Source organism: Rhipicephalus microplus, chromosome 2 (genome assembly GCF_043290135.1).
Source record: "Rhipicephalus microplus isolate Deutch F79 chromosome 2, USDA_Rmic, whole genome shotgun sequence".
Classification (NCBI taxonomy): domain Eukaryota; kingdom Metazoa; phylum Arthropoda; class Arachnida; order Ixodida; family Ixodidae; genus Rhipicephalus; species Rhipicephalus microplus.
This window is the reverse complement of record NC_134701.1, coordinates 263,690,840-263,718,380: the sequence shown is the minus strand read 5'-3', so window position 1 is coordinate 263,718,380 and position 27,541 is coordinate 263,690,840. Positions and strand designations below refer to the sequence as shown.

Here is a 27,541-nt window from a genome sequence, read left to right as displayed (position 1 = left end):
AATGACTTTTGAAATATTTGTTTCAAAATTATTTTTCATTAGTGCATAATAATTACGCAATATGAGTGCTCTGTTGGCCGAAATATGACCACGAACACTCAAGCTGACGTCAGCGAACAGGTGCTGACTAGCGCCACAGTGCTCCTAAGTTACGGCCCTAGCGGCAGAAGGTATGAACTAGAACGTGGGCGCTGGAAGAGGTGCTCTCTGGGCAGGTCAGGAGTGTAGTAGGTCATGATCCGGACCACCGTGTGATCCGGACACGGCCAGCATCTCCACGCACCGCATCTCGAGGCACGGAAAAGTTCCCGTGACGGGAAGGCGTGCCTCTGCTACCTCCTAGTGGGAACCGTTGTTGCCTTCAACGCACCGCGAAACAAATACAATGGAAGAAGTGGACCAGATAATAATCCACGCACTGCGCCAGATCGGTTGGTAAGTTGCGCGCATGATTTCGGCAAGTGCCGGAGATCGTTGTCTTCTTCAGGCAACCGTTGTAATACATCTCATCGGCGCCGTGCGCATGTGTGCTTTCAGTTGTAGTTTAACGGCCGCTTTCTGCTTCCTCTCCTCACGCTTTTCAGCGACTTCGATGAGGACGTTGTATCGCTCAAGCAGTTTACGACGGAACTCACTGTCGAAGCTGTTGTGCGCTGCCTTCGCTTGATATCGCCAGAAAAAGAGCTTCCCCTGCACATATCTACGAACATGGTCGAGCGCTACAACTTAGGAATGACCTTGGCGAACGCCTGCATTGTGAGTTGCTACCGTAGTTCTTTTTTTTTATTTTTGTTTGTTCATGGCATGTCAACAGTACCGAAACCATATTCTGCTGTGACCGAAACTGATGCACTGCGCTCGACACATTTCTAGGAGCTAGGATTCAAAGGAGACCTAGGCTACCAGACCTTTCTGTATTCGAATGAGGCGGAGATGAGAAGGATATTCATGTTCCTATTTGAGAAGCTGCCCAAGGAAAGTGAGAAGGTTGCAGACCAACAACTCGGTAAGTGTTTTTCAAAGAGTGACCCTCGCCGGTTGCATGCGCCCCCGGCGAAATTACTCTGACGAAAGAACGCACAAAATGTTTACACTATCATACACCATCCTTTACTCGACTTCATTGGCGCTCACATTCAAACTCATAATCACCCATGCTCACAATTTTGAATGCAGAATTAGTGTGCACATGCAGTTAAGTTTGGCACAATGCTCAAACAAGAAAGCTTTAGCTTCCAAGGACTTGTCTTCAAGGAACTTGTCTTCAAGGGACAAGGGACTTGTCTTCAAGTTGTTGACATGTTAAGGCTTGTTGGCTCTATCACTTGAGGAATCCCTTATTTCTTAACTGCTGATCACTTAAAATTGCCATTTTCGTAGGAAGCTACGTCATGAACGCTACATAAAAAAAATTTGGCCTGTTGTGTAGCGCTGAAACGGCACCTCAAGCCTAGCTCTCCTCACACCTGCTGTGGCATCTCTGCGTGGGTACAGCTGTTTATGGAGAACCGTATCTAGGGTTGCATTGCTGCGCACATCAGGCACTCGAATCGAGGCATAAATAATGAGATTAATAGTTGCATATTATAGGCTAAATACTTACGTCAATATTAGAAGTCTCATTGCTCATTGCCCCACAGGTGTCAACAGCTTGCTTTAAGCGTACCAATGTTATATTAGTGGGCATCAATACTCTCCATGAAGGATGCCCACTTGACTCGCCTGGAATGTTAAGAAGTAATCGTTATTATGAATTATGCTGAGTAGATATACGTTTTTCTTCAAGATGAAGCAGTGAGTGATGCACGTGCTAGGCAGTGTAGCCAAAGGGCCCGGATATTGTGCCACTGTTGATTGTGTTGCAAGCAGTGTCGCTTCGCACGTCTCACTTGTCATTTACATTGACCAGCCACCTTGCATATAAAACTCAAGGTAACTGACGAATACTAGTTCCAGCCAGAAAAGTCTTTCATCTTCTGTTTTGGAAAATGGTTCCTTGTGCCCTCTGCCTGCCTTCATTGCCATGTCACGGTGACATTTGGGGTTTTCCTGCAGAAATTGAAGAGTAGCAATTGTTCAGACCAGAAATGTTTGTCTTGCCCTGCAAGCTGTGGAACGAGTGCTTCGATATCGTCGTTCAAAGGGTGGAATAAACTTTTAGTCTTGGGACTTTCTGCTGAGCCTCCGCAATCACCTGCCCAAACTACTCTGTTATGAGCTGGATTCATACGACAGCATTTTTTGGCCTGCACGTTCTTTTTTGTGTAAAGTGCAGAAAACGGTGGAACGGTCGGAATCATCGTTAGTAGCAAAAGCCTAACCTTCATGTTCTCTTTAAAGTCATTTTCAGTAAAATGTAATAAACATGCCAGCGACCTGTCCGTAGGCTCCCACTTGCTTCCTTACTGCGTCGGTCCTTGGCGAAATGTTCTTCAGCCACGCTTCCCTATGCTGTAGATTGCAGGGGAATTTGTGATACTTCACTGTAGCGTTTGAGTTGTGCGGCAGCAATGAACAGCTTCACAGCCTCGCACTGTTGGAGGAGAAGGATACAACTTTATTTAAAGAAAGTTCAGGGATTAGGAGCTGTCCGCTTGTCTTCAGTTATCTCTTCTGCCCATGCAGCAACAGCTTTTTGCAGTCCTTTGTCGGGAGATTGTATCTGGGTCTCCCATGCCTCTTCTGAAGGAGCTGGCAGAAGCTCTCTGGGTCGGGGAAGAAAAAACCATCTGCCACACACATGCACACCCAAGACCCGTACCGAAGCACAGGAAATATGAAGTAAGCTGCTTACACACACAATCACACAAAAAAGTAAACGTGAAATGCTCATGAATAAACACGCCAACACGCATAAATCGCAAAGGCAACCCCATTCTACCACAAATAGCTGTCTGCCTTGTGTACCTGAACAGGCATCCTCAAAATTTATAGTGACTACAACAGTCAACTGACTTGAGACGTGCTCGGCTGTTGACTTCAACGCAACGCAGCAGGCCACACCTTTTTTTTTTATGTTGCAGCCATACCTATGTCTTTTTTTTTTTGTATCAATCAGGCTGGCCCATGGCATTATCGCCAACATGCTGGCTCATACCGTCACATTCACTGTGCATTAATCAAGGTTGAAGTGTTATCTACTTGCATTCACTTGCATTCACTGTCACTCATTCTAAAAACCTAATGGACATCTATACAGTTGTGACATAATTGCTACACTTGCTGGCATAAGGTGTCCATGCTGAATTTGCTCGCAAGAGTGAAAGTCCAGATGTCAGCAAAGCTGTGTTATGAAATAATCTCAGAACAACTGATGATACATGGCTGGTGTTTATCAACTTTGTGCCGGTGTTATATACATAAGGAAGCTATTTCATGTGGAAATGCAAAGCAAGTGAAGGGACTCTGCAACTTTTTGTGTGAAAGGCCTGTTCCAAATTCTTAGCTTGTAGCGGGCTACATCACAAACAGACTGACGGAAATTTTTATCGCATCAGATGTGTTTTAAAAAACGTTTGATTCCAGGGGTATAACAGCTGACTTGCTTATCCTGGTTCATATTTTGTGCAACCCAGGAACAGCAGCTCTGATTTCAAGGTCAATATCAGAGCAGATTGCTAGGCAATTGAAAGCACCTTGGCTTCCCAACTACTGCAAGAAGAGTGGCGTTCGCTGGAAAGGAGGCCATTGGTGGAAAGAGGTAAGCATCCTTCTATGTTTCGTGTCCTTACTTCGACATATACACCGATGTGTAATATAACATAATTTATGAGACACGTGTAAATGTACTTCCAAGATCAAATTCTAAAGACCCATGAAATGCGCTTGTCTTGTAGTTCTCTTTGTCTTGTGCCATGTATTTGCATACTGTTTTTCTATCATGATTTACCAATTCATCCAATAGCCTATGATTCTAAGAGCCATGTGCTTCGATTTAGGTGCACTTTAACTCGTATGGGACAGCGTAAAAAAAGAGGGGATGAGGAAAGGTGTGAAACGATTTCTTTAGGGAGCGAAGCTCTTGGAGCTTGAGGTAAAACGTTGGGTGTGGCATATTATGGCAAAACATTATTTAGGTCCGACCGTGCGTGAGCTAGCACAAAGCGGACCGCTCCTATGTCGTGACTGATAGAACTAGTCTTTGCACTAGGTCATGGGCTTGTTGGACTGCTCATAGTGGTGTCATCAAATCCGGACTGCATAGCACAGCATCCTGCCTGGACGATGTAACGTCTTCATCCACCCGTAAAGCAGGGCACCACCAGGGCTTGTAATCTAAGCTGGCAAAGTCTGAGCAAAGCACACAAGTGTTTGATGTTTGAATATCTGGATAGATCTTGGGACTGGGATAAGCCCCAACCTGCCAAAGTCTGAGCATCAATGCCTGAGGCCTGTTCAATTTCTGCAAGAAACCCTCTGTGCCATTGCTTATCAGCCTTGTCCATCGATGGAGACAGTCTGCGCAGCTGCCATGCCGAGTTTCCCAGCTGCGCGAGCCAAGTATGAGTGATGTAAGACGTGCGCTCTACCAGGTGTGCTACAGACAGCTTTGCACGTTAGTTCTGGCACTGGAGATCGGACATTCTTGCATCGTGCGCGACAGGCTGTGGTTCGACTTCTTGCCTATACCAAGAAAAGACCTAGCATCAGCTAAGGAGACCGCGTTAAGCCCCCAAGATCAACCAGCTTCGCTGTTTCTTAAGCTTTACACTGCTAGTATGAATTCTCTCCTTTTTTTTTAATTAAATCAAGTCGTAGTGCTATATTTTTGTTGTGTGCATCGAAATGAAGGTAATGAAATGGTCTTTCATACGGATTGAAATATTATGTAAGAAGGTTACACATATTTATAATTAAAATATGTCCTATTGAACACTTGCTGCGAGCACATGGAAAAATGTTGGGATAAACATATATATACTTAAGCAATAATAATATGTACTATAAAGAAAAAAAATTGTGGTATGAAAAATGTGGCCCGAAGGCAAACCATCAGAACATATTAAAGACAAACCATCAGCACTGGTAAAACTAATCAAGCATCTGAAAGCATGACATTTTTCATGTTTTCTATCCAGCCTGATCAGACAATCAGGCGGCCTGTGCCATAGTGGGTAGAACACAGGATTCGAATATGAGAAGCTCGGTGTGTAGCTGGATCCATGAGAACTGTTTCTGCATTTATTTATTTAGTTATGTAGCCACCTCACCACCCAATCATTGCAATTATTTCGTTATCTGTGTGTATCTTAAGCGCTTTTCTGTAGCATCTCTATGCCACTATACAACCATGTTTTATCTATCATTAGTAATTTGCTCTTCCAGTGAAATGAAAGTGGCTGCCTTGAAGCTTTTTGTTATATACTTAAACCTCGATATAACCAACCCGAATATAACAAATTATCGGTTATGACGAAGTAAATGAAGAATAGCTCTGTCATAGATACAGTTCTGCAAATATGTATGTATTTATAACAAATTTTTGAATATAGCAGGAGTATTTTTGTGGCAGCTATCACTTCGTTATAGTGAGGTTTGAGTACCTTGCCCTTGCATCATTAAATTTAATTTACAAAGATCGTCTCACCACCGCCACCGCCCTTTTGCTCATTCGCCGCCTTTTATGTCCAGTCCCTTTTCACATTTGCACACACGTCATTTGCTTAGGCCGACTCAATGAACTATCCAGAGCTTACAATCCCACTGTTAGTGCAACAGTGTATTTAAGGGCAAGCATGGTAGCTTTGATTCAGAATGGTCAGTGTTAGCAGGCATCATAGTAGAGAAAATTTCTTAATGGCAATGTTTCGATTTTTTTCTCAAGTGCGCTCGTAATTGCACAGTGTGAGTTATGCTAACTTGAAGCACATTCAGCCTTCCAAGATCTTTTTTGTGTGTCATATCTGCTTGTATTGGCAGCCACTCAGCTTAAATCATAATTGATATTGCTAAATGCACTTATGATTTTCTACTGATTACTATACTTTTTTTATTCGAATGTTATACGTAGAATCATTAGATCATTCGTTTTGCATTTCAGGACTACAGCGATTCAAGCACACTAAGAACTTGCAAACTCACCCTTCCTGGAGAGCGCCATGGTAAGATAGGACCACTCTTAATACCACAGTATTTGTGTGACTGCCGTATTCATTGTTTAATAATAAGGTAGCCCCTGCTTGGGATCATGGGCTTGCCACTGTAGGGTGTGCTTTTTATGGCCAGAACTTCAATGAATTCGCTCATGAAGGATTGTATTTATAAACCACCATGCACACATTTATATCACATCACCCAATTGAATGAACTAAGTCAATATGAGATCAAGGGAGTATGCAAAAAAAAAAAAAGAATATGCTCCTTAAAATGACAGTATCGCAGTTGTCAAAGTGGTTACTGTATTACCCAGGTGGCTTGACAGAGCCGCTGTGGAAGCAAGCCCTGGATACAAGGATGCTTGCTGCTTCAATATTTGAAGTCAACGCCGCCTCGACAGCTGCCTCACAAGACCAAGAAGCTGAACTCCACCAAGCTGGTTTACTCTCAAAAGGCTCACAACAGGTAACTGTTACTCGAATGGATGAAGTATGCAGATTAGCAATGTTTAGAAATACTGTACCTCTGCTTATACCAGCTGCATTGCCCGAAGGATTTGGAATTGGATAAAAATCTGTTTCATGCTCATTTGCTATGTACACATCAACCAATTTGAGACAGGGCAGCGCAACCACAACAGAAAGGTGTCGGTCCTGGGTCTGAATCTTGGACCAGGAAAAAGATTTAATTGATTTGGAAACTATATTTCTATGGAATTCATATCGACCTTTTTTGTACCGTTGTGCAACACAAACTGGTGGACATCTATTTCTCCCTTGTCGACACCTCGTATGGCCTTTACTGAATTTGTTGATGCAGTCTATCTTACGCTTTAGTTTCCTGCTTGTTTTAAATTATAGTTTTGTCTTTCTCTTGATATCTCTGTGCTATTACATAAAGTGCCTATAAGCACAAAGGTGGACTGCAAAACTATAGATTCTCTTTGTGTATGCTTGCATCATGCCATAGAGTTCCCTGAAATTAAATAGAGGGGACTCTGGTGCTGCAATTGCTTAGCCACCATGGTGATCATGGGTAGTACACGGATTTGTCTAGCCTTGGTACTTGCGGGCGGCGAATCACACTTGTGGCTTCGTTTATTGCTGTGTTTCGGTTTTGTTTTGAAGGAAACAGCGAACCCTTTTGAGCTTTGTGACCCGATTTTAAATGGTAAGCGTAAAAGGACAAGGTGGTGAATCGCAACCGCTGAACATTTGCTGATATTTATTTAGTGAGAAAACAGCTGCAAGCCGCACGAACACGCACACAGCCAGAAGTACGAATATTAGAAAAATCCGTGTTCTACCCATAATTCCCATGCTCACTGAAGCACTATGCATTGCAGCTCCCAAGACACTAGCACCAGAGTTCCCTATAGTGTATATACTATAGGAAACTCAATGCATTATGCATCTTGTTCGTCATGCTTTCAGGAGTTCCAGCAACATCATTAAAATCCAGGTTGAAGACATTGTGTATAGAAATATTCAACTTAGTTGCAATACACATGGTTCATAAACTTGTGTACCAGTCAAGATTATACAGGTTGTACAAAGTAGCTCTAATTGATGAACTTTCACTTGTACTGGTATCACATTGTGCATCTAACCTTGACTTGTGCGAATATTCGAGCACTTCAAATCTTTGAACAAGTATTACGTGTATTTGAATTTGATTTGATTAAAATTTAATTTTAAATAAGTTGAAATTTTTAATTTATTTGAAATGAACGAATAAATAGCTCGCATCTAACTTTACTGTAAAGGTAGTTTCTCTGCAGTGGAGGAGTACTGTGCCATGAGTACACCTCTCCGGGTGAAATTTGCACTGCCACGGAGCCCCATTTCAAGGTTGAATGAACATATTATTCTCACATAGATTCATAATTTTTTTAAGTATAAAAGATTGTTACACCGGCTTATATGCTCCAAATATAGTAATATGTAAGGGTGTAGCATATTTTACAGGTTATCACTTGAATTCTACTGAAAGTCAGATTTTGATACTCTTCAGAGTTGTTTTCACTTTCTTTGAACCAAAAGGAATGACAGTTGCACATGCCTTGTTTCAATAAAAAGAAATTGTGCAGTTTAATGGGGTCATGACTAATATTCTCATTTTTTGTTGTAATATGTTAGATATACTATTGGAATTTGATTCGAAGTTATTCGGCCAAATCACTATTCACTTTTAATTACCTTTGAACCTAAAACTTACTTTACAACAGTGGAAGCTTGTTCTAGTTGGTGTTTAGTCTTACTGGAAAGTTTTTTTGTTTTTTTTTCAGTTCACACACATAAAAAAAAGAGACAGATTAAACAGAAACAGCACCGGAAAGTGTCCTTTTTTCTATGTTTGCTCACTGAAAAAAAAAAAAAACTTGTTGAAATTTACTATTCGCACCAGTATAATCTTAACTCCACTTGGCATGATTATTGTCTGTTAGTTCTCATCACTACTGTGTGTAACCTTGTATGAGTAAAAGGACCATTGCAGCAAAATATTTTTATTGAGTGGTTCATTCTGCATGTTTCAACAGGAACACAGGCAGCGAAAGAAAGAGCGCATCCAGAAAAGGGTGGCTGATGCATTCCAGCAGTCTCTCCTCTCGGAACAGTCCCGGGTGGATGTATCGAAGCTTCTGGCATCTCTCTCCACAAGCAATAAACCCACAACCGCTAGGGAATCAAAGTTTACAAGAACGGAGAAGCTGCAGTTTACAAAGGTACGCTGGCCATATCTTTAAAGGGTAGATGCGATTCGAAAAAAAGTTTCACTTATCTGTAGCCTGGGGCAATGAAATTTTTTGCTGTTTATTTAAGCTTTACGCTGATTTCAAATGTGTAATTAGTTTTATAGTAAGTTGTACAGTTTTCGTTTTGTGCCATGACAATGTGTAAAGTATAGTTCGTTTTGCACAAAACTTTTTATGCCATTAAACTTTTGTGGTTCTGAGCTATCTATTGCTTAATTTGCTTCACATTAATTGTAGAATGCAAATATCTATCAAGAAAGCACGTAGTGTAAGACATTTTAAGGGACAAGATAAATTGTAATGTTAGAATTTCTAAAATACTCAGCCCATAATATCTGCTTGCTTTAGGTTCATAATAATTATACAGGCAATATCAAGTTTTGAAGGAGATACTTGCACCCTTCATGTGTTAATGTTGTGGAATATCTGGGCAACGTTTTGTCTCAATCCGGCTGTCAGAAGTGCCAAAAGCATGATGTCTAAACTCAATAAGTTGACTAAAAATTAGTAAAAATGGATCTTGAGAAACACACATATTAAAGGTATAAGTCAAAGCTCATCTATGTGGCAATGCTATGTTTTAAGTGATTCATTCCATCATAAGAGCTTGGCAATCATTATTAGTTTGAGAAAATTCTCATGCGAAATGCAATGGCAAGCTGCCAGGTGACAGTTTTCTGGGAACCCTAGACAATGAACTCTATTTAGTTTGGAGTAGCCATGTTGTGCTCTTTAAAAGCAATTTTAATCTACTTAGAGTTTAATTACAATCTTCAGTTTTTTTGTTTTGGAAAAGTAGAGGAAGCAAATTTGTGAAAGCAAATAAAAATGAAACGTGATTTTTGGAGAAAAAAAATGCGCTTTTTCACTCACATCTCCCCTTAAGATTTTTGAGTTTTTAACACATACACAAAAATGCATACATGCATAAGCACTTACAAGCAGTTTTATATGCGAATGCATTTCTTAGTCCGGCTATGTCAGGCATCCGGCATTGTCCACAGCGGTGTCCATGCGCTGGCAGGTATTATCTCCCCGCTCTCACTCCCACTTCCATAGCAATAGCTGCGGTCGCGCACGCTTATCCTCGCCCCTAGCAACCAGAGCATTTGGTGCGAGAGAGTTTAGGAGAGGGTATGTGCAGTGCTTCCTTGATCCTTCTCTCGTCGTTTGTTCCCTCTCCTCCCTGCACCCCACCCTCCCATCCGTTCGCGCCTCACTCTTTATCATTCGCTGGCTGGGCACCTCCCAAGAACATTTGGAAATGTGTGCCCGAGACGGAGCTGTGAAACGCCAATGCTGGGCCGAGAACACTGGCGCCCCACTCTCCTGTCTGCTCGCTCCTCACTCTCGACCGTTCCCTGGCTGGGCGCTTCTCAAGGCGATGGCAGAAGTCAGTGAACGTGAATGTCTGATGGCAACGGTACCCTCTCTCAGCACAAGAAATGCATTTGCATTTTCTCACGATTGCCTTCGGGGAGGTGGGGGCCTTTTTTTTTTTTTTTTTTTCGGGAAGCCTGCAGTTTCACAATAAGTAATATTGTCGCTTTCGTCTTTCTGCAGGAAAGACGAAGGCGACAATATTCGTCTACCCAGCACCTCCACCAGTGTCGGGACGTGAAGACAGAGGTCGTATTTGAAGAAGCTGAGAAAGCAGCAGCGGGTCGGTCTTTTTATTTACCGCGTGCGAGAGAGTTCATCTTTCCCGTTGTTGCTTTCTGCATAAAAGCGTGTAGATGCGCGTATGCACTATCGCCTTCATCTTTTTGTAGGATGCACATGACAATTTTCTTGTGAGACTGTAGAGCCTGAAAGTCTGCCTTCGTACTTCCCAGTACTCAAAAAACTACTCATTGTTATGAAAAAACAAAAGGCAAATCTTTCTTCTGTTGAGCCCAACGGCATCACAAACTCTAAGATGAAGAGACAAATGCCAAAAGTTATGTCTATCAAAATTTTTTCATGCTACCACACTTCTTGCAACTTTAGAACCATGAAACTGTACAGTGGCAGGCTCTGTTATTTTTCTGCAGGTTCTGTCAGTTATGCTGATTGTGGACTCTGTAATGGTGCTTGCACCCTTGCAGAGAAGATAAACACTCTTTTGTAATTTTGCACTACAGTGTATTGTGTCCCTTGTTTCTTGAGCACATGAGAGCTTGCAACTCCATGCACCACTTCACTGTTACGGGAAATGCAGATATGATAACAGCATCTAATACATGTATGGGTTATTTGAAGAACAGTTATTTAACCAAGTAGAAAATTTTCCTGATGTAGAGTTCCTAAAAAAAATGAATGTGAATATGGCATGCTTAGAATTAGAGGAATTGCATAGCTTTCTATTTTTCTTCTGGTTTTGTTAAGAAATTTCATTTCTAATATTCAAACTTTCAGAATAGGTCTATCCGCCATCATTTAAAGGCAAATTTGATATACTTTAACTGTCACTATGTTCACCATACCTATTCGAAGCACGATATTGGCATGCGCAACTGTGAATACAGCACAAATAAGGAAGAAGGCATGAGACTGTGTCTATAGAATTGCTTTGCTTGCAGGATGAAGAGCCAAGGCAGGCATCCGGGTCCCAGTTGGAACTCCAGAAGCAGAATTCGGAGGAAGAGACGGAGGCCAAGATTAAACAAATGCAGAGCCAACTAGAAAGCATCTGTGAAGTCATTAGCCAGCTTGAAGGTCAAGAAAAAGAGGTGTCAGCAGCTTTACAGCAGGTAGGTGGAGTGCCCTCTGTAGTACTACATCTGGGTTACTGTATTCACTGAAATCTTTTGCACGTCCAATTTGTGGGGATCTGAGGCGCGCCCGCGACCATTTCGCGGGCATTCCGCCGCACGGCCACAACCTTTTGCTTTTCCTGCTCTGATAACGACGCGTGGCGATAGATGGCGCCACGCGCGGGCACGGCACGCGGTACGCGCGCGCCGAGGGAGCGCTCTTTTTTCTGTGGTCGGCGCCGGGTAAGCACGTGTTTTCCTTCGTCCGCGTCCCCTTTGGAAATCGCCGGACTGTAGCCTGCCTGGGGTGGCCTTGGGCACCTCGGCAGGCGTGTTTACTTGAGTGCTAGCTTCGGTAGCGTACGCTAAGCCCCACATTGGGTGCCAGTATGGTGACCCCGCTACTAACTGCAGCGGCCGATCACCGCGGGTTCACGCTTAGCGAGCCACAGGGCCGCTACTCCGTTTACTCGCGTGTAGCGCACCGCTCCGCGCGCGCTCAACTAATAAGGCGTTTAGCCCGGAGCGGCAAACAGACAGTGTTCTAATGCAAAAATACACAACACTTTATTGCCTCTGGCGGCACCCCGAACAACAAACAGTACAACGTCCGCTCCCGGGACGCGGGTAGCAAAGGCACCCGCACGCGGACGTTCACAATAAGGGGAAAACCGCGAGCACGTCGCAGCTGGCAATGGCGAGCTTTGACAGGCCGGTCGGGAAAAGGTCCCTCGCGGCTATGCTGCGCACTCTCTCGATGGCCACCACACGGCGGGCGCCTCGGCAGCCAGAACCTTCCACCTCGGCACCACCTAAGTCCACCAGGCGGGCGTCCCAGCGGCGGGGATCAACAACGTCGGCACCGCCACCGGTCCCCAAAACGCCAAGGTGGAGTGTGGCTACGTGGGCGCGGCAGGAGGGGCAGGAGGTCCCGCGCTACTTCATGAGCGACGCACCGTGGAAGACGCAGCGGCGTGTTTGGCGCGACCTGCCCCTGGACCGTGTCCCGTGGCCATTCCGGGGCTGCACGCTGGCGGAAGGCGAGAAGGCAGCCAGAGGCGCCCAACTACCTACCGATGCAGCGGAGGAGTTCTGCGCCACGTGCCGCGTGACTGTGCACTTTCAGTGCCACTACAAGGGTGCCATGCACGTGGCGCGGACAAAGGCGGCCACTGAGGGGAGGGCCACCGAGAGGAAGGCGTCAAATCCAGCCCCGCTGAGCCAGTGCTCAGACACGGACCTGGCGACCCTGTGCCGACAGGGAATGGGGGAGGACCCCCATCTCGCGGCACTGCTGTCAGGGCTACCACCGCCCGCAACCAGCGACGGACCACCGATGGACGACGTCGCCACAATGGACGTCGACCGTCTTTTAGAACTGTAAGGCCACGCGGAGCCTTCCCCCCCCCCCCCCCGCCCCAAGAATGCTGCAGCAGGCCAAATATATGTTTTTTTGTTTTCTCAAGGGTATTCTTGTGTTGTTTTATTTTTTTTTCCTTCAGCAGCAGTTGCAGAGTGAGGCTGATGCTAGCTGTTGCCCATTGCATGATGCCTTTGTATGTATGGGCGACGACCAGCTGCCTTTGCAGACCGGTATATAGGGTGAATTAAGGAGAGGAGGATGTGGGGATCTAAGGCGCGCCCGCGACCATTTCGCGGGCATTCCGCCGCACGGCCACAACCTTTTGCTTTTCCTGCTCTGATAACGATGCGTGGCGATAGATGGCGCCACGCGCGGGCACGGCACGCGGTACGCGCGCGCCGAGGGAGCGCTCTTTTGTCCGTGGTCGGCACCGGGTAAGCACGTGTTTTCCTTCGTCCGCGTCCCCTTTGGGAATCGCGGACTGTTGCCTGCCTGGGGTGGCCTTGGGCACCTCGGCAGGCGTGTTTACTAGAGTGCTAGCTTCGGTAGCGTACGCTAAGCCCACAGCGGTGCCTAGTGCTTGGAGTGGTCGTACTACAACGAGCCGCACTTGCCGTAGGCCTACGCGTACGAGGTTTGCCCTAACACTAGCGACCAGGCCCATTGACCATCGTGAGAGTGCGCAGCATAGCCGCGAGGGACCTTTTCCCGACCGGCGTGTCAAAGCTCGCCATTGCCAGCTGCGCGGTTTTCCACTTATTGTGAACGTCCGCGTGCGGGTGCCTTTGCTACCCGCGTCCCGGGAGGGGACGTTGTACTGTTTGTTGTTCGGGGTGCCGCCAGAGGCAATAAAGTGTTGTGTATTTTTGCATTAGAACACTGTCTGTTTGCCGCGCCGCGCTAAACGCCTTATTAGTTGAGCGCGCGCGAAGTGGTGCGCTACACGCGAGTAAACGGGGTAGCGGCCCTGTGGCTCGCTAAGCGTGAACCCGCGGTGATCGGCCGCTGCAGTTAGTAGCGAGGTCATCATAAATTTTCACTGGTTCGAAATGCACGTGAAGGTATCATTTGAGTAATAAAAGCAACTGATGTGGCACTAAATTGACATTACAAGAAAGTAAAGTACGCCTCCATATAATGGGAAATTTATTTTTGCAGTTCCTTTTCTTCTTCGATCCAGTTTTGTTGGCTTTGAAATTACTTTTGTCTGCCGTCGTGGATCAGTGGTTATGGTGTTCGGCTAGTTACCCGAAGGTTGCAGGTTCAATGCTGGCCGCGGCGCTCGCATTTCGATGAAGGTAAAATAGTAGAGGCCCATGTACTGTGCGATGTTAGAGCACGCTTAATATGAGTACGAGATAGTTGAAATTTCCAGGGCCGTCCACAACGACACACCTCGTAATCATTAAGTGATATCTGAATGTGAAATCCCATGCATTATTTAGATCAACTCCGGATAAACCTTGTTCGTGTGCAAACAGAAGGGCTCTCGCCTTGTCAGTCTCGTTCTACGCCAGGTTGCTTAAAAAGGCTTCCAAGTTTGAGGTCTGCTGTACTGAATAAGCTCATTGAATGGATGCTTTCAGTGTGCTTGATTTTCTGTTGCATCGAATACACTTATGTTTTGCCAGCTAGTTCTTTGGCTCACATGCAATTCATAATTCAAGCTTGAAGTTCTGGTGTCCTGGTTCCCATTAAAAGAATGCCCATTTCATATATGGTTGCCAAATAGAGCTGAATTTATATAAGAGTGCATGCAAATTATTGTTAAATGAGGAGATGCCAGTTTAGTACACCGTATCATCCCCCTACATTTCTGTTTTTGCTCTCAGCAAAGCAGAAATTTTTAGGATGTGTTTTAGGCGATGTTTTCTCATCTCACACTATGCAGTATTGAATGTATATAGTTTGTAATAAGACGTGTGGTTGAGAGAGTTACTGGGGGCTGCCTGCAAATGCAACTACCTAACTGTGTACTGCTTGTTGAACCCTTGTGCTGTATTAAATTGCCTGCCAGGTTTTTGTATCTAACGCTGGACTACACTTAACGTGTCCTGTGTGAACTATAAAAGGAAGCGTGGCTTAGAAAGTTCCAGAAGGCTGCGCATGAATGCAACTGTGCAGTGCTACCAAGTTGGTGTTGTAATCATGAGTAGTTAACACTGGTCTAAGAAATGTTTATTGGCCCAGGATGGTGTATAAGTAAAAATTCAATGAAGCAAAATAAATTTCCCAGCAATGTTGCAAGACATTGGACCTATGTCATAGTTTCATTGTTCCTTGAAGATTAACGGGACACTAAAAAGAAACAAGGAGTTGTTTTAGATTGATAAACTACAATCTGAGGACTCTAATGTCATAAGTTTCACTGTCATGAGTTCATTATTAGCAGAGAAACTTCATTTTTAAATTTCGCACCGTAATCTCTGCATTGTACAAAATTTCGTAATGTATTTTTCGTATTTTCGCGACATTGTTTGATGAAATTTTCTGAAACTTTGCATGCTAAGTCTATGGCACCTGCTGACGACACTGTACTTTAGTTTTATTGATTAGGAGGTACGTATGACCCAGTAGACACCTTCAAAATTTATGAACTCACAGTGTCTGGTGCAGAACTCCGAAGGTGGCGTCTCCACCTGCAGTTTCTTTTCGCACGTTTTCTCTCTTACCAAGTGTCATGCCGCGGTAAGAGTGGTATTTTCGGGATAGTGAAATTGTGCTTTACTAATACATGAAAAAGCGTTTTGCTCTTCAGTGTCCCTTTAACCTCCAGAACTCGAATTAAACTATTCTCAGCGAAGCTCATTCATTGGGGTCTTACTACAGGTATTGCTGCTGTTTTCCAGATAAGTGGTGACATAGAGAAAAAGAAGTCTCAAAGGTTGGAGCTCGAAAGCCAGAACGAACTTGAGCACAAGGCACTAGCCTTGCTTCCCGATGCTGACGAGAACATCTTGAAGCTGCAGGCAAAGATAGACGCTGCTGCTCAGAAACTGGTCAGCTTATCGACGCAGTGGGAAAAGCACAGGGCTCCTCTGATCGAAGAGTACCGCCAGCTCAAGGAACAGTGCTCCAAACGTCTTGTGAGTACCTGTCTCAGGTTTGCCGAACTGTCGTTGGACATGCAGAATGCTCAAGAAAACTATATGCCTGCTTTGTACATAGTTTCCAGATGAATATTACAGCCTGTGTAGTGCCTGTGACCTGTACAGCTACCCGCTGGGTTAGAAGCGCTGTGCACTAACATAGCCCGATTTTGTTTTTTCAGTGGAGCCTATGCTCTGTAAACTTTTGTGGAGGGGTGTACAATGCAATGTAAATGGCGTGCAATGTACAGGGGGAGTCAGAAGTTCCAAGGCCACACTCCCATAGGAATATGTGGGATAGTGGCCTGGGAACTTATGACCCACGTCGATGAATTATGTACGTTGCGGTTCTTGATGCTTCTGTTGTGTTATGAAGAGAAAAAAAATGTACTAGACAGTTTTGAGTACACTTATTCTGATCTTTTGCCTTCAGTAGACACAGATATAGTAAACACAGTGTGTATATCTTTCTTCATGTCTCTATTGCGATGCTCGACTGGGGCATTCCACAAGGAAAAAAATTACTAGGTGTTCTTCAGGTACTATATATTTAGCTTTTATCGTTTGTAAAAACACTGAACTTTGACTAGGCCTTCATGTTTTTTGGATAAGGCTGAAGCACTTCGTGTAGCCTAGATGGTAAGATTGAATAAGATTAAATCTTCAGTTCCATGTCATTGTGCCAGGTTATAGAAAATTGCATGCAGGGGAAAAAAAGAAAGCAAGTTATTGATCACATTGTGACCACATGCATATAGCACTCCTAAATGCATAAGAGTAAATGAGCCATGCCCCGGTTACGTGTAGTAATGCCAGCAATAACTTTCAGAAGGCGAAATCGTTTGTTGTCTATCTTGTTTCACTCTGCTGACACAGTCACCCAACATTTTTTGGTTTTCAGAAAAAAATAAAAGTAGAGCGTCTGTTATGCCTACAAATATATGAAAAGTGGACTGCCAAAGAATATTTCAGTGCAAAACAAGCCCCAGAAGTTGCTGGCCATAAACACCGCCCACCACTGCCGACCACCATTTTTCCATGACGTATGTGGTGTCATGCGCTGCATCAAGCAGAGCCATCATCTTCTACCAAAGTTTCAGTTGCTGGAGGTCATTCAGTTTCAGTTCCAAGCTGAAGAAAGCTAATATATCTCAGTATTCATGTGCAGTTAGCCATGAAATAATATTGCTCAGCAGTATGCAGATTCTCACACAACAAGGTACTCGTTACGTCAAGGCTCGCGAGTGGGCCTGTACTGCTCGACTCTCAGACCTCTTGCCCATGAAATAATATTGCTCAGCAGTATGCAGACTCTCACACAACAAGGTACTCGTTACGTCAAGGCTCGCGAGTGGGCCTGTACTGCTCAACTCTCAGACCTCTTGCATGTTTTATTATAAAAGATATTCAATTATATATAAAGTGTTTGACCAAATGCACCAAAATTTCATCAGCTTACTTATGAATGCACAAAGATTACAGAAAGGTTGATAGGCGGGCTAGTCGGTATATTTTCATAATGAAATAATTGGTAGCGCAAACTAACGGGACGCAAGAAAGGAGACAAACAAGCGCAACGATCACAAGGATTAGACCACATAACACATGTTAGATGCAAAACGATGATGACTCAGGAGACGGGAGGGAAAATACTGGCAAAGAAACAACGGTTACTTTAACAAAAAGACGTTTACTTATGGTAAAGACAACTGCTGCAAAGATGAGAATACAGCATCTCTCCAGTTGCACAGCTGTCCCTCTTCTGCCAGCTCTCGGCACCAACGCCAGTCACACACCCACGCTCACCACAGGGGGTTCACTTTGGTGTCACATTACAGCTCCGGCCTCCTGCCGGCTCTGCCCGCACAGTGGTCGTGACCTGGCACCATCTTTTGAGTTCCGTTTCGTGCAACAAGGACGTGCACATTTGACCATCCTGCAATTACCAACCGTCCCGGTCGGAGTTTTTCATCTGACCCATTTGTGTCTATCTCGCCCTGGCGCCACAGCTTAAGACTGTCCAATGGGGTAATGCTGCTGCATGCGTTACTCTCCCGCCGTGCACTGAGCAGCCTCTCGATGCGATATCGACCATCGGGTAGTTTTTTCATGGTGCTATACGTTCTTTTGTATTTTTCCCTAATTCGCCACAATCTGTAGGCTGTCGCATGACGAATATGACATCCGCCGGTTCGTGAGTTGTTAAACTTTTGTTGCTGTATCTTGTCTGTTGTTTCATTCGGTCTTCGCGAATTCTTGCTATCCAAAAAGGAAACCCGACATGGGCAAAACCTTACGGTTTCGCCGTATATTTTCATCTTCATCTTCGCTGCATTGGTGCTGTCGGCAAAACTGCCACGATAGTCTTCGATGGGATGGTCGAGTTTCTCATGGTGCTCCGGTGTTACGCTTGGGCCCATTTTGACGTTCGGGCGTTGCCGTTGAACATGGTTGCGTGGCACTGCAGCTTGATTTTATGTCCTGCATCGACACTTCATTCAGATAGCAGATAGCGCAGCCCTCTTGATGGCTTGCATATTCAGTTCCTGGTCCGAAACGTTCATTGCAGAAATGCAGGTCTCGTTTCCTGCATATGCGTTCACGACGCAACACGGTAAGTAATAGTCGCACCTCTCTTGGAACCTGGGTTGGTTGTCTACGAAAACATCGGCGTTGGGTTCGCTGCCCGTAACGCAGGGCTTGACAAATTCAACGTAGTTTGGCAGAACAACTTTCAACTATTTGGCCGAAAGGCAGGCCGGGCGCCTCGGAAGATCTGGAATGTTGATGGACTGGAGTGTGTCATCACTTTCACCCAGATTCTTCTTCTCTTCAAAGATACGCACGGTGTTTCATGGCCTTACGACCGTAACGTGAGGTTGCTCGATGAAGGGCTGCCCCACGATGATAGCAATCACCTGCGACTCATTTGGCCCGATCAGCAAGGGGATGTTGGCTGTGCTTGGTCTACTGTGAGGTTAACGTTGTCCTGACCCATAGCCCCCGATGGTCAGCGGCTTCACCATCACCGTGCATTTGATCCCGACCCGATCAGCATCCTCACTTCGAATAGTGACACACTGACTGCCGAGGTCGATGTACACTCTAACTTTGCTCCCGTTAACTTTAGTCAGCAGGAAATACTTTTCGTTCGCCGCATCTGCTGCACGGATGTTCAGATCCACAACGCTTTGAAAGAGGCGCGGCCCGCTTTCCCTTTTCCTGCGGTTCTGCGCTTCGTGTCCACTTCGGTTGTAAACGTTGCACCTTGCCTTCCGCTGCGGACTCAGGCAGTTGAGAGAGAGGTAACAGCACTTGTTACAGTTAAAACATCGCGGCCTTCTTTTCTCGGAAAAGGGGGTTTCGGTCCTCGGTTCGGAGTTTTGTTGGTCTTGCTTACTTTCGTTCAAGGCTGTTTCCGCGGCTAGGTTTTCCTTGTTGCCATGGCCCGCAGGATTTTCACATTCACTCGCCTTATAATATTTTGAGTCCCGGGAACCAGTGGTTCCGACTCGCTCTTCAAGATGCTTGAGGGAACTCGGAAGCTCCTCTATAGAGTCGTACGTGCGGGTGCTGATGGCTCGGATGGTATCCCGATTGTTTAGGTCGGTGATCAAATATTCGATGCAAGCTTCCTCACTAAGGTTACAACGACATGCTTTGGCCAATTTGTCATAACAGTAGCGCTCGATAGGCTCGCCTCGCTTGTAGATTCGGTCTTCATTTCCCGGTGAAGCCTCTGCATTCCAGCTGTCATGGGGAAAGCACGTATGAGCTCCACCTTCCACTCGGACCAGCTTTTGTTGAGACAGGAGGGAGTCGTACCACACCTTAGCCGGTCCATGCAACTTTGCGAGTGATGTGTGGCAAGATGTTACTCTGTCTGTCCAACGATAGACTTCCGCTAGGTCGTCCACGCGTCGAATCCATGTGCCGATAGTTCGCGAGTCCGACAATGTTGCTTCGAAAAAAAGGACCAGGCGCGATGTCTCCCCTGCGCTGATTACAGGCATGGCTGCTGCCTGTTGCGACTGGAGCTGTGCAGTCTTGTTGATGGCTTCCCCACTGTTGCTTGTACGGTGGCTTGAAGTACTGCCGCCACGTCGAACGCTGGTCTGGGTGTTGTAGTGGTGCCGCCGATCGACACACTGTCATGCACGCCTCGGCTTGCAATGCCTTCCCCGCCGTCGGTGCTCCGCCATCTTCTTTGCATGTCGGAGCCGTTGAAGATGCCCTGTTGCGAGTGACAGGCATGGCTAGGCTCGATGGATGACTTCTGGACGTACGCTATCCCACTTCTGAATTGTTATATGCAAAACGGTAATGATTCTGGAGACTGGAGGGAAAAGACTGGCAAAGAAACAACGGTTACTTTAACAAAACGACGTTTATTTAGGATAAAGTAAATAAAACTGCTGGAGAGACGAGAATACGGCGTCCCTCCTGTTGCGCAGTCGTCCCTCTTCTGCCTGCTCTCAGCACCAACACACAGTCGCAAACCCGAACTCACCACAGGGGGTTCACTTTGGTGTCACATTACAGCTCCGGCCGGCTCGGCTCGCGCAGTGGTCATGGCCTGGCGCCATCTTTCGAGTTCTGTTTTGTGCAACAAGGGCGCGCACACACAGATTATACTAAAGCCTAAATTGAGTGTCATGGACCCTTTAAATTCCACAGCACTGTTGACATAAGTTAACTACTAAAGAAAAATCTTTGTGTTACACCTAACCTTTTCAGAACGAAACTCAGCAGAAGTTGGAAGAAATCAAAGCCATGAAAGACAAGATGCGGGAGATCTCTGAGCAGGCACGCACCAAGGAAGAGATGCACAAGCAGTTGGTATGTGCTTGCTGGACAGCAGGTTTATCGTGTCTGTGCTGAGATGTATGAAGCAAAAAAACTTCTTTTTTTAGGTTGCAGAGTACGAAAAGCTACCCAAGGATGTAAATCGTTCTTCCTACACCAAGCGTATTACAGAGATTGTTGGCAACATCAAGAAACAAAAAGAGGAAATCGCAAAGGTGAGGAACTTGTATCTCCTCTATCAATAACTGCATATATTCGTGAAAGCAATCTTGATGAGCCACATTTATAAATAAATGTTGCACCCACGGCTTTTGTGTACAGCTGCTCTTGCAAAAAGGGGAACTTACTGTAACAACAGCTATGATATCTTAACTTGCATGCTAGCATGCTTAAGTGAATTAGCATACTCTGAGGCTTGTACTTACTCCTTATAATGTTTAGAGGTCCCGTTGAAAGTTGATTTAAGCACAGACAAATATTTGGAAAGGTCATGTTAGTATGCAAGTAAAAGCATGACTACTGTAAAATCCCAAGGAAGTTCCCCCCCTTTCCCACGGTGAAAAGTGATCCATCAATATTTGGAAGGCAGGCCCTCGCTCAGTCAGAGACCAAAGTTCCAGAAGCTGGCGGAAGAGGCGCTAAGAATAAATAATGCGCACCTGTGCTTTCAATGCAATGCCTTGTTTAATGCTCATGCATTCACTGTTTATATTCAGCCTCGTCAGACAAATAAAAACTGTGGAAATGGCGGGATGGGTGTGGTGGGCACTCGCTCTGGTTATTGATGCACATTTTAGATCTCTCTCTCAAAATAAGAAAAAAAAAAGACTTTTGCTAAGGTAAGGGTGCTTGCTCAGGATTTCACGGTAGATTGTTATTGTGATAGCAATTGTATGGACACTCTTGGCTGATTTCTGCTCACTACCAGTATGCAGCAGCCGGAATTCAGTGTCCGATTAAGAAACGTGGTTGCTTGAAAACTTGAGACATGCATTTTGTCAGCTATTTGTACTTTACCACGAAATCATTACATTTATATTACCTGCAGTGTGGTTACCGAGACACAATGAATGGAAATTCTTATGTAATGAAACATTTTCTCTCCTTTCAAGGTTTTACTGGACACCAGGAGCCTCCAAAAGGAAATTAACCAACTCACTGGGAAGCTGGACAGAACATTTACAGTAACAGATGAGCTGATATTTAAGGTTTGTCCGAGCGCTATCCCCTTTGTGCATAATCACGCTTGTCTGCATTTCTGTGATCATGTACTCAAGTTCTCTTACAGGACGCCAAGAAAGATGAAGCTGTGCGAAGGGCATACAAATACCTTGCTTCAGTGCATGAGGTATGTGATCAGCTTTGTCCTCTTCAGTCTTTAATGTGCAGTAAATGTCTCTTAAAGAATAAGTTTTTATGATCTAGAGACATGTTGTGCAAGCCCAAAGGAAAGACTGGCCTCTGTCGAATCTTTCTTGTAGGATAGCGCAGCATATTATGCGTTCTTTGTCCCACTCTTTTTTTCTTAGGAGATCAGTCAGAATTCACACAAGGTCAGTCACAGACTTTCAGACATTGGCTTTTGTTGAGAAGACAGTGCCATCATTAAGCCATGAAAGAGGCATTCAATGATGTTAATTTACCAAACATGCACAGATTGATCTTACCATGCTGACAGTGTGCTGTACAGGCATCTTTTTATCTTCTCAGCAGCGATTGTTAGTATATATTTGGTATCATGGGACACACTGAGCCAATTTTAAACTCTGTTTAGAAGCAGTACTCAGTACCGCATTGGCAATGATTTTCAGATAGGCGTAAAGCATATGAATGAATGTCATCAGAATATCCTAGATAAATGAAAAAGAAAGCATGTGAAAGACTCGGTATCTGTTAAGGACATGGAAATGTTAGTGATAAGGGAAGATGAGGGGGTACTTTGGTATTGCAGACGAATTGTGGGCTTTGGAAAAGACAGTATTTTTGCACATGTACAGTGCTCACAGGTTGAAATGGGACAATTTAGGACTAAGTGACGCGCATAATTCCATTTCCACAGTCAACAGTTCGAGTTCTATCTGCGTATTTCGACTAGAACGTGTAGATCAGAGCCACCATTATATTTATTTAGAAAATAAATTCATTGTCACGTGACGTTATCTCGAGCTAGCGTGCATAGCAGTTATTACTAGAAAAAAATTTAAAACATTTGAATTCGTTAGCACTGTACATTTGTCAGTGCATGTGGAATTTTCATTAAGCCACTAACCAAATAGCTTTGATGTCAATCTCAGTGATTGAGCCCAACAAGTTTTTTTTTCTTCACAGAATTCAAACCAGCTTCTGCAAGCAGTGGAGGAAACAGGGTCAATCACACGAGAAATGCGTGACTTGGAAGATCAAATAGAGCAGGAGAGCCAGAAGAAAGTCACAGCAAACTTGGAGAGGATCACTGCAGACTACAAGCAGATGAAGCAAGAAAATGCATCGCTACTAACCCAGCTTAAAGGTTAATAACTGTTGCAGGAGTATAAAATATGTGCAGACATTATTTTTGTAGTTAATTTATATATTTCCACAAAATAAAGAGTACTATAATACACAAACACTTTTCATCAAGGAACTTTGAACAGTATTTCACCATCTTCATCATAGTAGCACTTTCCAACCTTATACACAGCAGTCTCTCGTTTCTTTAAGTGGGACGGTATTGTGATGTGCTGACTTGGTGCCTCGTCTCCGTCTTCCGAATAGTTGTAGTTCTCTGCAATGTCGCTTCTGACTCGGTGTGACAATGTGTCATCTTTTCTATATTTGTGAGCTTCAAGAATGTCAAATGTTACCACGTCTTCAGTAGTGCCTTCTGGTGTCACAGCGCCACCTGTGTCCTGGAGTTCTGTTGATGGTGTGTCTGAAACATTCTCACTGCCTACATGTATTGCATCTCTGCGATCCACGCCTTCACCTGTATAATGCCTAAACTTCGTTTCTGCAGCCTTGAATTCATCTATTCGGACATGGCTACCAAGGCTGCCCATTTTCTTGAGTGATGTTGCAGCCGCCATATCTTCCGTGTAAACATCGTCGTACGCTTGCTTGCGACTTGCCTGTTCATATTTCTTTGGTGACACACTCTTCTCGGGGTTCTTCAGCTTTAAGTAGGTGGCAATTAGTTTGCTGTATTCACCAGGTTTTGGAGAAAGGCGCGACAGCTCCAGTGCCCGCGTGTCACCTCCTTGTTGTGGCATAGGAAGTGTCTTGTTCCCATATGCCTGGTCTTCCTGAAGTTTTCCCTCCATGAACAGCTTCTTAGTGGTTGGCGAAATATATTCATTTCCCTTGCCAGTTTTTAATGCCTTCCACTTGAGCTGTACGTTTCTGTCGTGTTCTGCAATCTGTTCAGCTGTTTCTTTCCTAAATTGGGATTTCAGCAGCTTCTGCAAGTAAATTGCAAAAATGTGCTCAGTAAAAAAAAAAAGAAAAAAAATGTGAGAGAAAATATAACGAGACAAAACAAGGCACATTTTTTTCCCAAACTCTGGAGAGTTAATTAAACATGCACAAACAGTGCAAATTTTAGCAGTCCTAGAAGGGGCAGCTCACCTCTAGCATAGTTTCCAGCAACAAAATGGTAGAGATTTTGCATGCAAAAACAGTGACTTTATTGCCTGTTGCTAAGCAGACTTATCACTGCCTCCATTGCAGTAGCTTTAATAAGTAATAATACACATTAGTGAGGATCATTGCCAATGTGTCACTTCCCGCACTTAGGGATTTATGGTTCTCAGTCTTCACTGATAATAGGACTAAAGGTACGCCTCATTTAATGCGAGTGTAAGCAATTACAATGCCAGCTCACAGAAGCTGTGCTTGCTTTGTACAGGGTCATCCACACCACAGGTGAACACCTCGTTAGTACTCGTTGCTTAATTGAAGCTGCAGTGTACTATGAAATTAAAAAAATATATTATTGTTTATTAATGCCATGCTTAGACATCATATATAATAAACATCTCCCAGATGAAGTATAATCGACGCTCCAACTCTCGTAGCTCGAATACCAACGAGGCTTATAAATGTGACTAATCCTGTGCAGAAGATTGTACAGCTAGTTACGAATGTTAAGTGCTAGATATAATGATTGATTGATATGTGGGGTTTAACGTCCCAAAACCACTATATGATTATGAGAGACGCCGTAGTGGAGGGCTCCGGAAATTTCGACCACCTGGGGTTCTTTAACGTGCACCCAAATCTGAGTACACGGGCCTACAACATTTCCGCCTCCATCGGAAATGCAGCCGCCGCAGCCGGGATTCGAACCCGCGCCCTGCGGGTCAGCAGCCGAGTACCTTAGCCACTAGACCACCGCGGCGGGGCTTAAGTGCTAGATATAGCAGTATCAGCTTTTTCACTTATAAATCTGCTCATTAAAAAAAAGTAAAATGTTTCTATGAATACACAGCATAAAGCATGGCATACCATATATGCAAAACAGTTGCAACACGTGCATAAGGCAGCATTGCAAGGTGCAAACAAGGCGCTCAAAACAATGCTTCTGATGCGGAAGATAAGTTCACTGGGTTGACCATGAGCAGTTTTCTCGTCAGACTTTGCAACTTGAGATGGTCATCACGCAGTAACGGTACATCAAACATTCCTGCTCTCCTCGTGAATTTTCAAGCCAGTAGAAGCAGCTGAAAACATAACGAAGTCCTAAGAACGTCTGTGTTCATTTAGTGCGTCGCGTACATGTCGCCTTGCACTTAGTGAGGTCTCTTTCAAAGCGTGTGCTTTTTCACGGCTAGCATATTCATGAAACCTGAATGCGCATTAAAAAAATAATACCAAACGGTATCGACGCGCTTACTTTTGCTCCCAGCACGCTGACAGGGAAACACTGGGCAATTTTTTCAACAGTCCATTCGGACGGGTCGAGGTTGTGCAGGTAGCGGATTTGCTCCTTCGCAGCCCACGACAGTAAGTTTGTTTCCGGCGGAAATAAATCCTTGAAGTATTTCCGTCGTATAATCGCTGTTCTTGCTTTACGACGTTCCAACCGGAGTTCCCTGAAATATATGTTAAAGATCGTTAGCATGCGCAAACTTACGCCCGAGCGAAGCAGTAAACAAGCGCGAAGGTGAAGCTAGCACTTACTCCATGTGACGATCGTAGTAATGTTCAACGTGCTCCAGGACCTCTTCTGGGTCGTCCTCCGCATCGTCAAAATCGTAAGTACTCGATCTATCGCTTCCCAATAGCCCGTTTCCGTCCGGTTCCTTCAACTTCACTGAGAGCGGCTTTACTTTCCTGAACGGGTTTCGGGTTTTAAAGTGCCGGTGCCTCACAGTTTGGGTAATAGAGTGGACAATGCCGCCTCGCAAAGTGCGAGAACATAACCTCATCATCGTCATTAACTAATAATCGGGGATTCAAGAAACTGGGCGAAAGTAAACGCGCATGATCGCGTACTTGCCTCTGCGTTTTCCTTTGCTGCTCTGAGGATGATGATGATGGTACGCGCGTCGCAAAATTCAGTTACGGTTTCGTTTTTGAATTTAAAAAGTACTTTGTTTTTGTTTTTTTTTTTAGAAGAAAGTGCCTACTCAATATACCACCCTTCAAATAATTGAACTTCAAAGCGAAGGGTGAAACACGTTTTAGCTGGTGGCACTCTTTGTCATCTTGAATTATTTACGGCACCGCGTGAACGCATTATATATTACATCTTCCAGCGCTATTTTTTTTTTAATCTTTTGTGTGTGTGTGGGGGGGGGGGGGGGTGGAGTGGAGGGCTCCACACAATTTGTGTACAGGGGCCGTCAAGAACTTCTAGGCCACGCTGCCTCATGAATACATGGAATAGCCTGGGATTTTTGGACGGCCCCTGTACGTGTATGGGCTTGTATATGCATGCATGTTTGCGCGTATAGCCATTTTTACAGGAGGGGGAAAAAAACGCCATAATGGATTGCATCCTGGAATACAAAAGCTGAAGTCACAGCTTCGGAAGTGCATTTTAGGAGGGTCATTCCAATTTGTGCAGCCCAAAAAAGACTATGGCGGCGCCCAGGGTGCCGTCTTTTTTTTTTTTTTTTTTTTAAGAGGCGTTGAATCCTCGTCGCCCAGCTACGCCAGCGCCTTCCTTACATTTACTTTGGCAGAAATGAAAGCTACTTATCGCGCAAACATCTTTCTTCACGGTATCAGCGTTGGACGCAAATGCCTTGATATCGCCATATAGTTTCCTGAAGGTGCTACCGGTTTCCTCATAACGCTCACGTGCATGAGTGTCCCGCCTGCAATGGATGTGGGCGCAGTATTCGAAATGGTGACTTCATCCTCGCTAGAAATATCTCATATATTCTGCAAGGGGGCCACAGCGTATATGTCTTTTTAAATTTTACAGCGAAAGCTTTTATATGAGATCACAACTCGGGTGTCGCGCAGCGCCGTAGTTGTGCGCCGCCGCTGCCGGTGTCCGTAACCACATCGCGCGAAATTATGAAAAAAAAAAATTCTTACCAATGACACAGTGGAGCCCGAAGCGGGTCCGCGGGGTGCCATCCTTGTATTCTACCACTGAGGCACCCCGCATTTTTTTTTTTTTTATTGCCTTCTTGGGACTTGTTGGCAAACTTGCCTTGGGCAGGCTTGATGTCGGGAAAGCAATCGCGTTAATATGACTTATAAAGCG

The 27,541-nt window shown here is 44.7% G+C and overlaps 2 protein-coding genes across 2 annotated transcripts; one reads left to right on the top strand and one right to left on the bottom strand.

The window, feature by feature from the left end:
- The first annotated feature begins 242 nt into the window (after positions 1-242).
- LOC119169247 (coiled-coil domain-containing protein 22 homolog) lies at positions 243-23,450 on the top strand. The gene is made up of 14 exons (XM_075880682.1): positions 243-435; positions 585-756; positions 874-1,006; positions 3,576-3,700; positions 6,041-6,101; positions 6,410-6,561; positions 8,636-8,821; positions 11,413-11,583; positions 15,799-16,035; positions 20,776-20,877; positions 20,952-21,059; positions 21,957-22,052; positions 22,133-22,192; positions 23,173-23,450. Exons 1-14 carry the CDS (start codon positions 386-388, stop codon positions 23,356-23,358), a joined length of 1,839 nt encoding a protein of 612 aa, XP_075736797.1. The 5' UTR covers positions 243-385; the 3' UTR covers positions 23,359-23,450.
- On the bottom strand, positions 23,393-26,352 carry LOC119170049 (uncharacterized). Its single transcript, XM_037421075.2, has 3 exons — positions 26,002-26,352; positions 25,715-25,913; positions 23,393-24,281 (listed from the first exon to the last, which is right to left on the bottom strand). Exons 1-3 carry the CDS (start codon positions 26,256-26,258, stop codon positions 23,460-23,462), a joined length of 1,278 nt encoding a protein of 425 aa, XP_037276972.2. The 5' UTR covers positions 26,259-26,352; the 3' UTR covers positions 23,393-23,459.
- Positions 26,353-27,541: the final 1,189 nt, after the last annotated feature.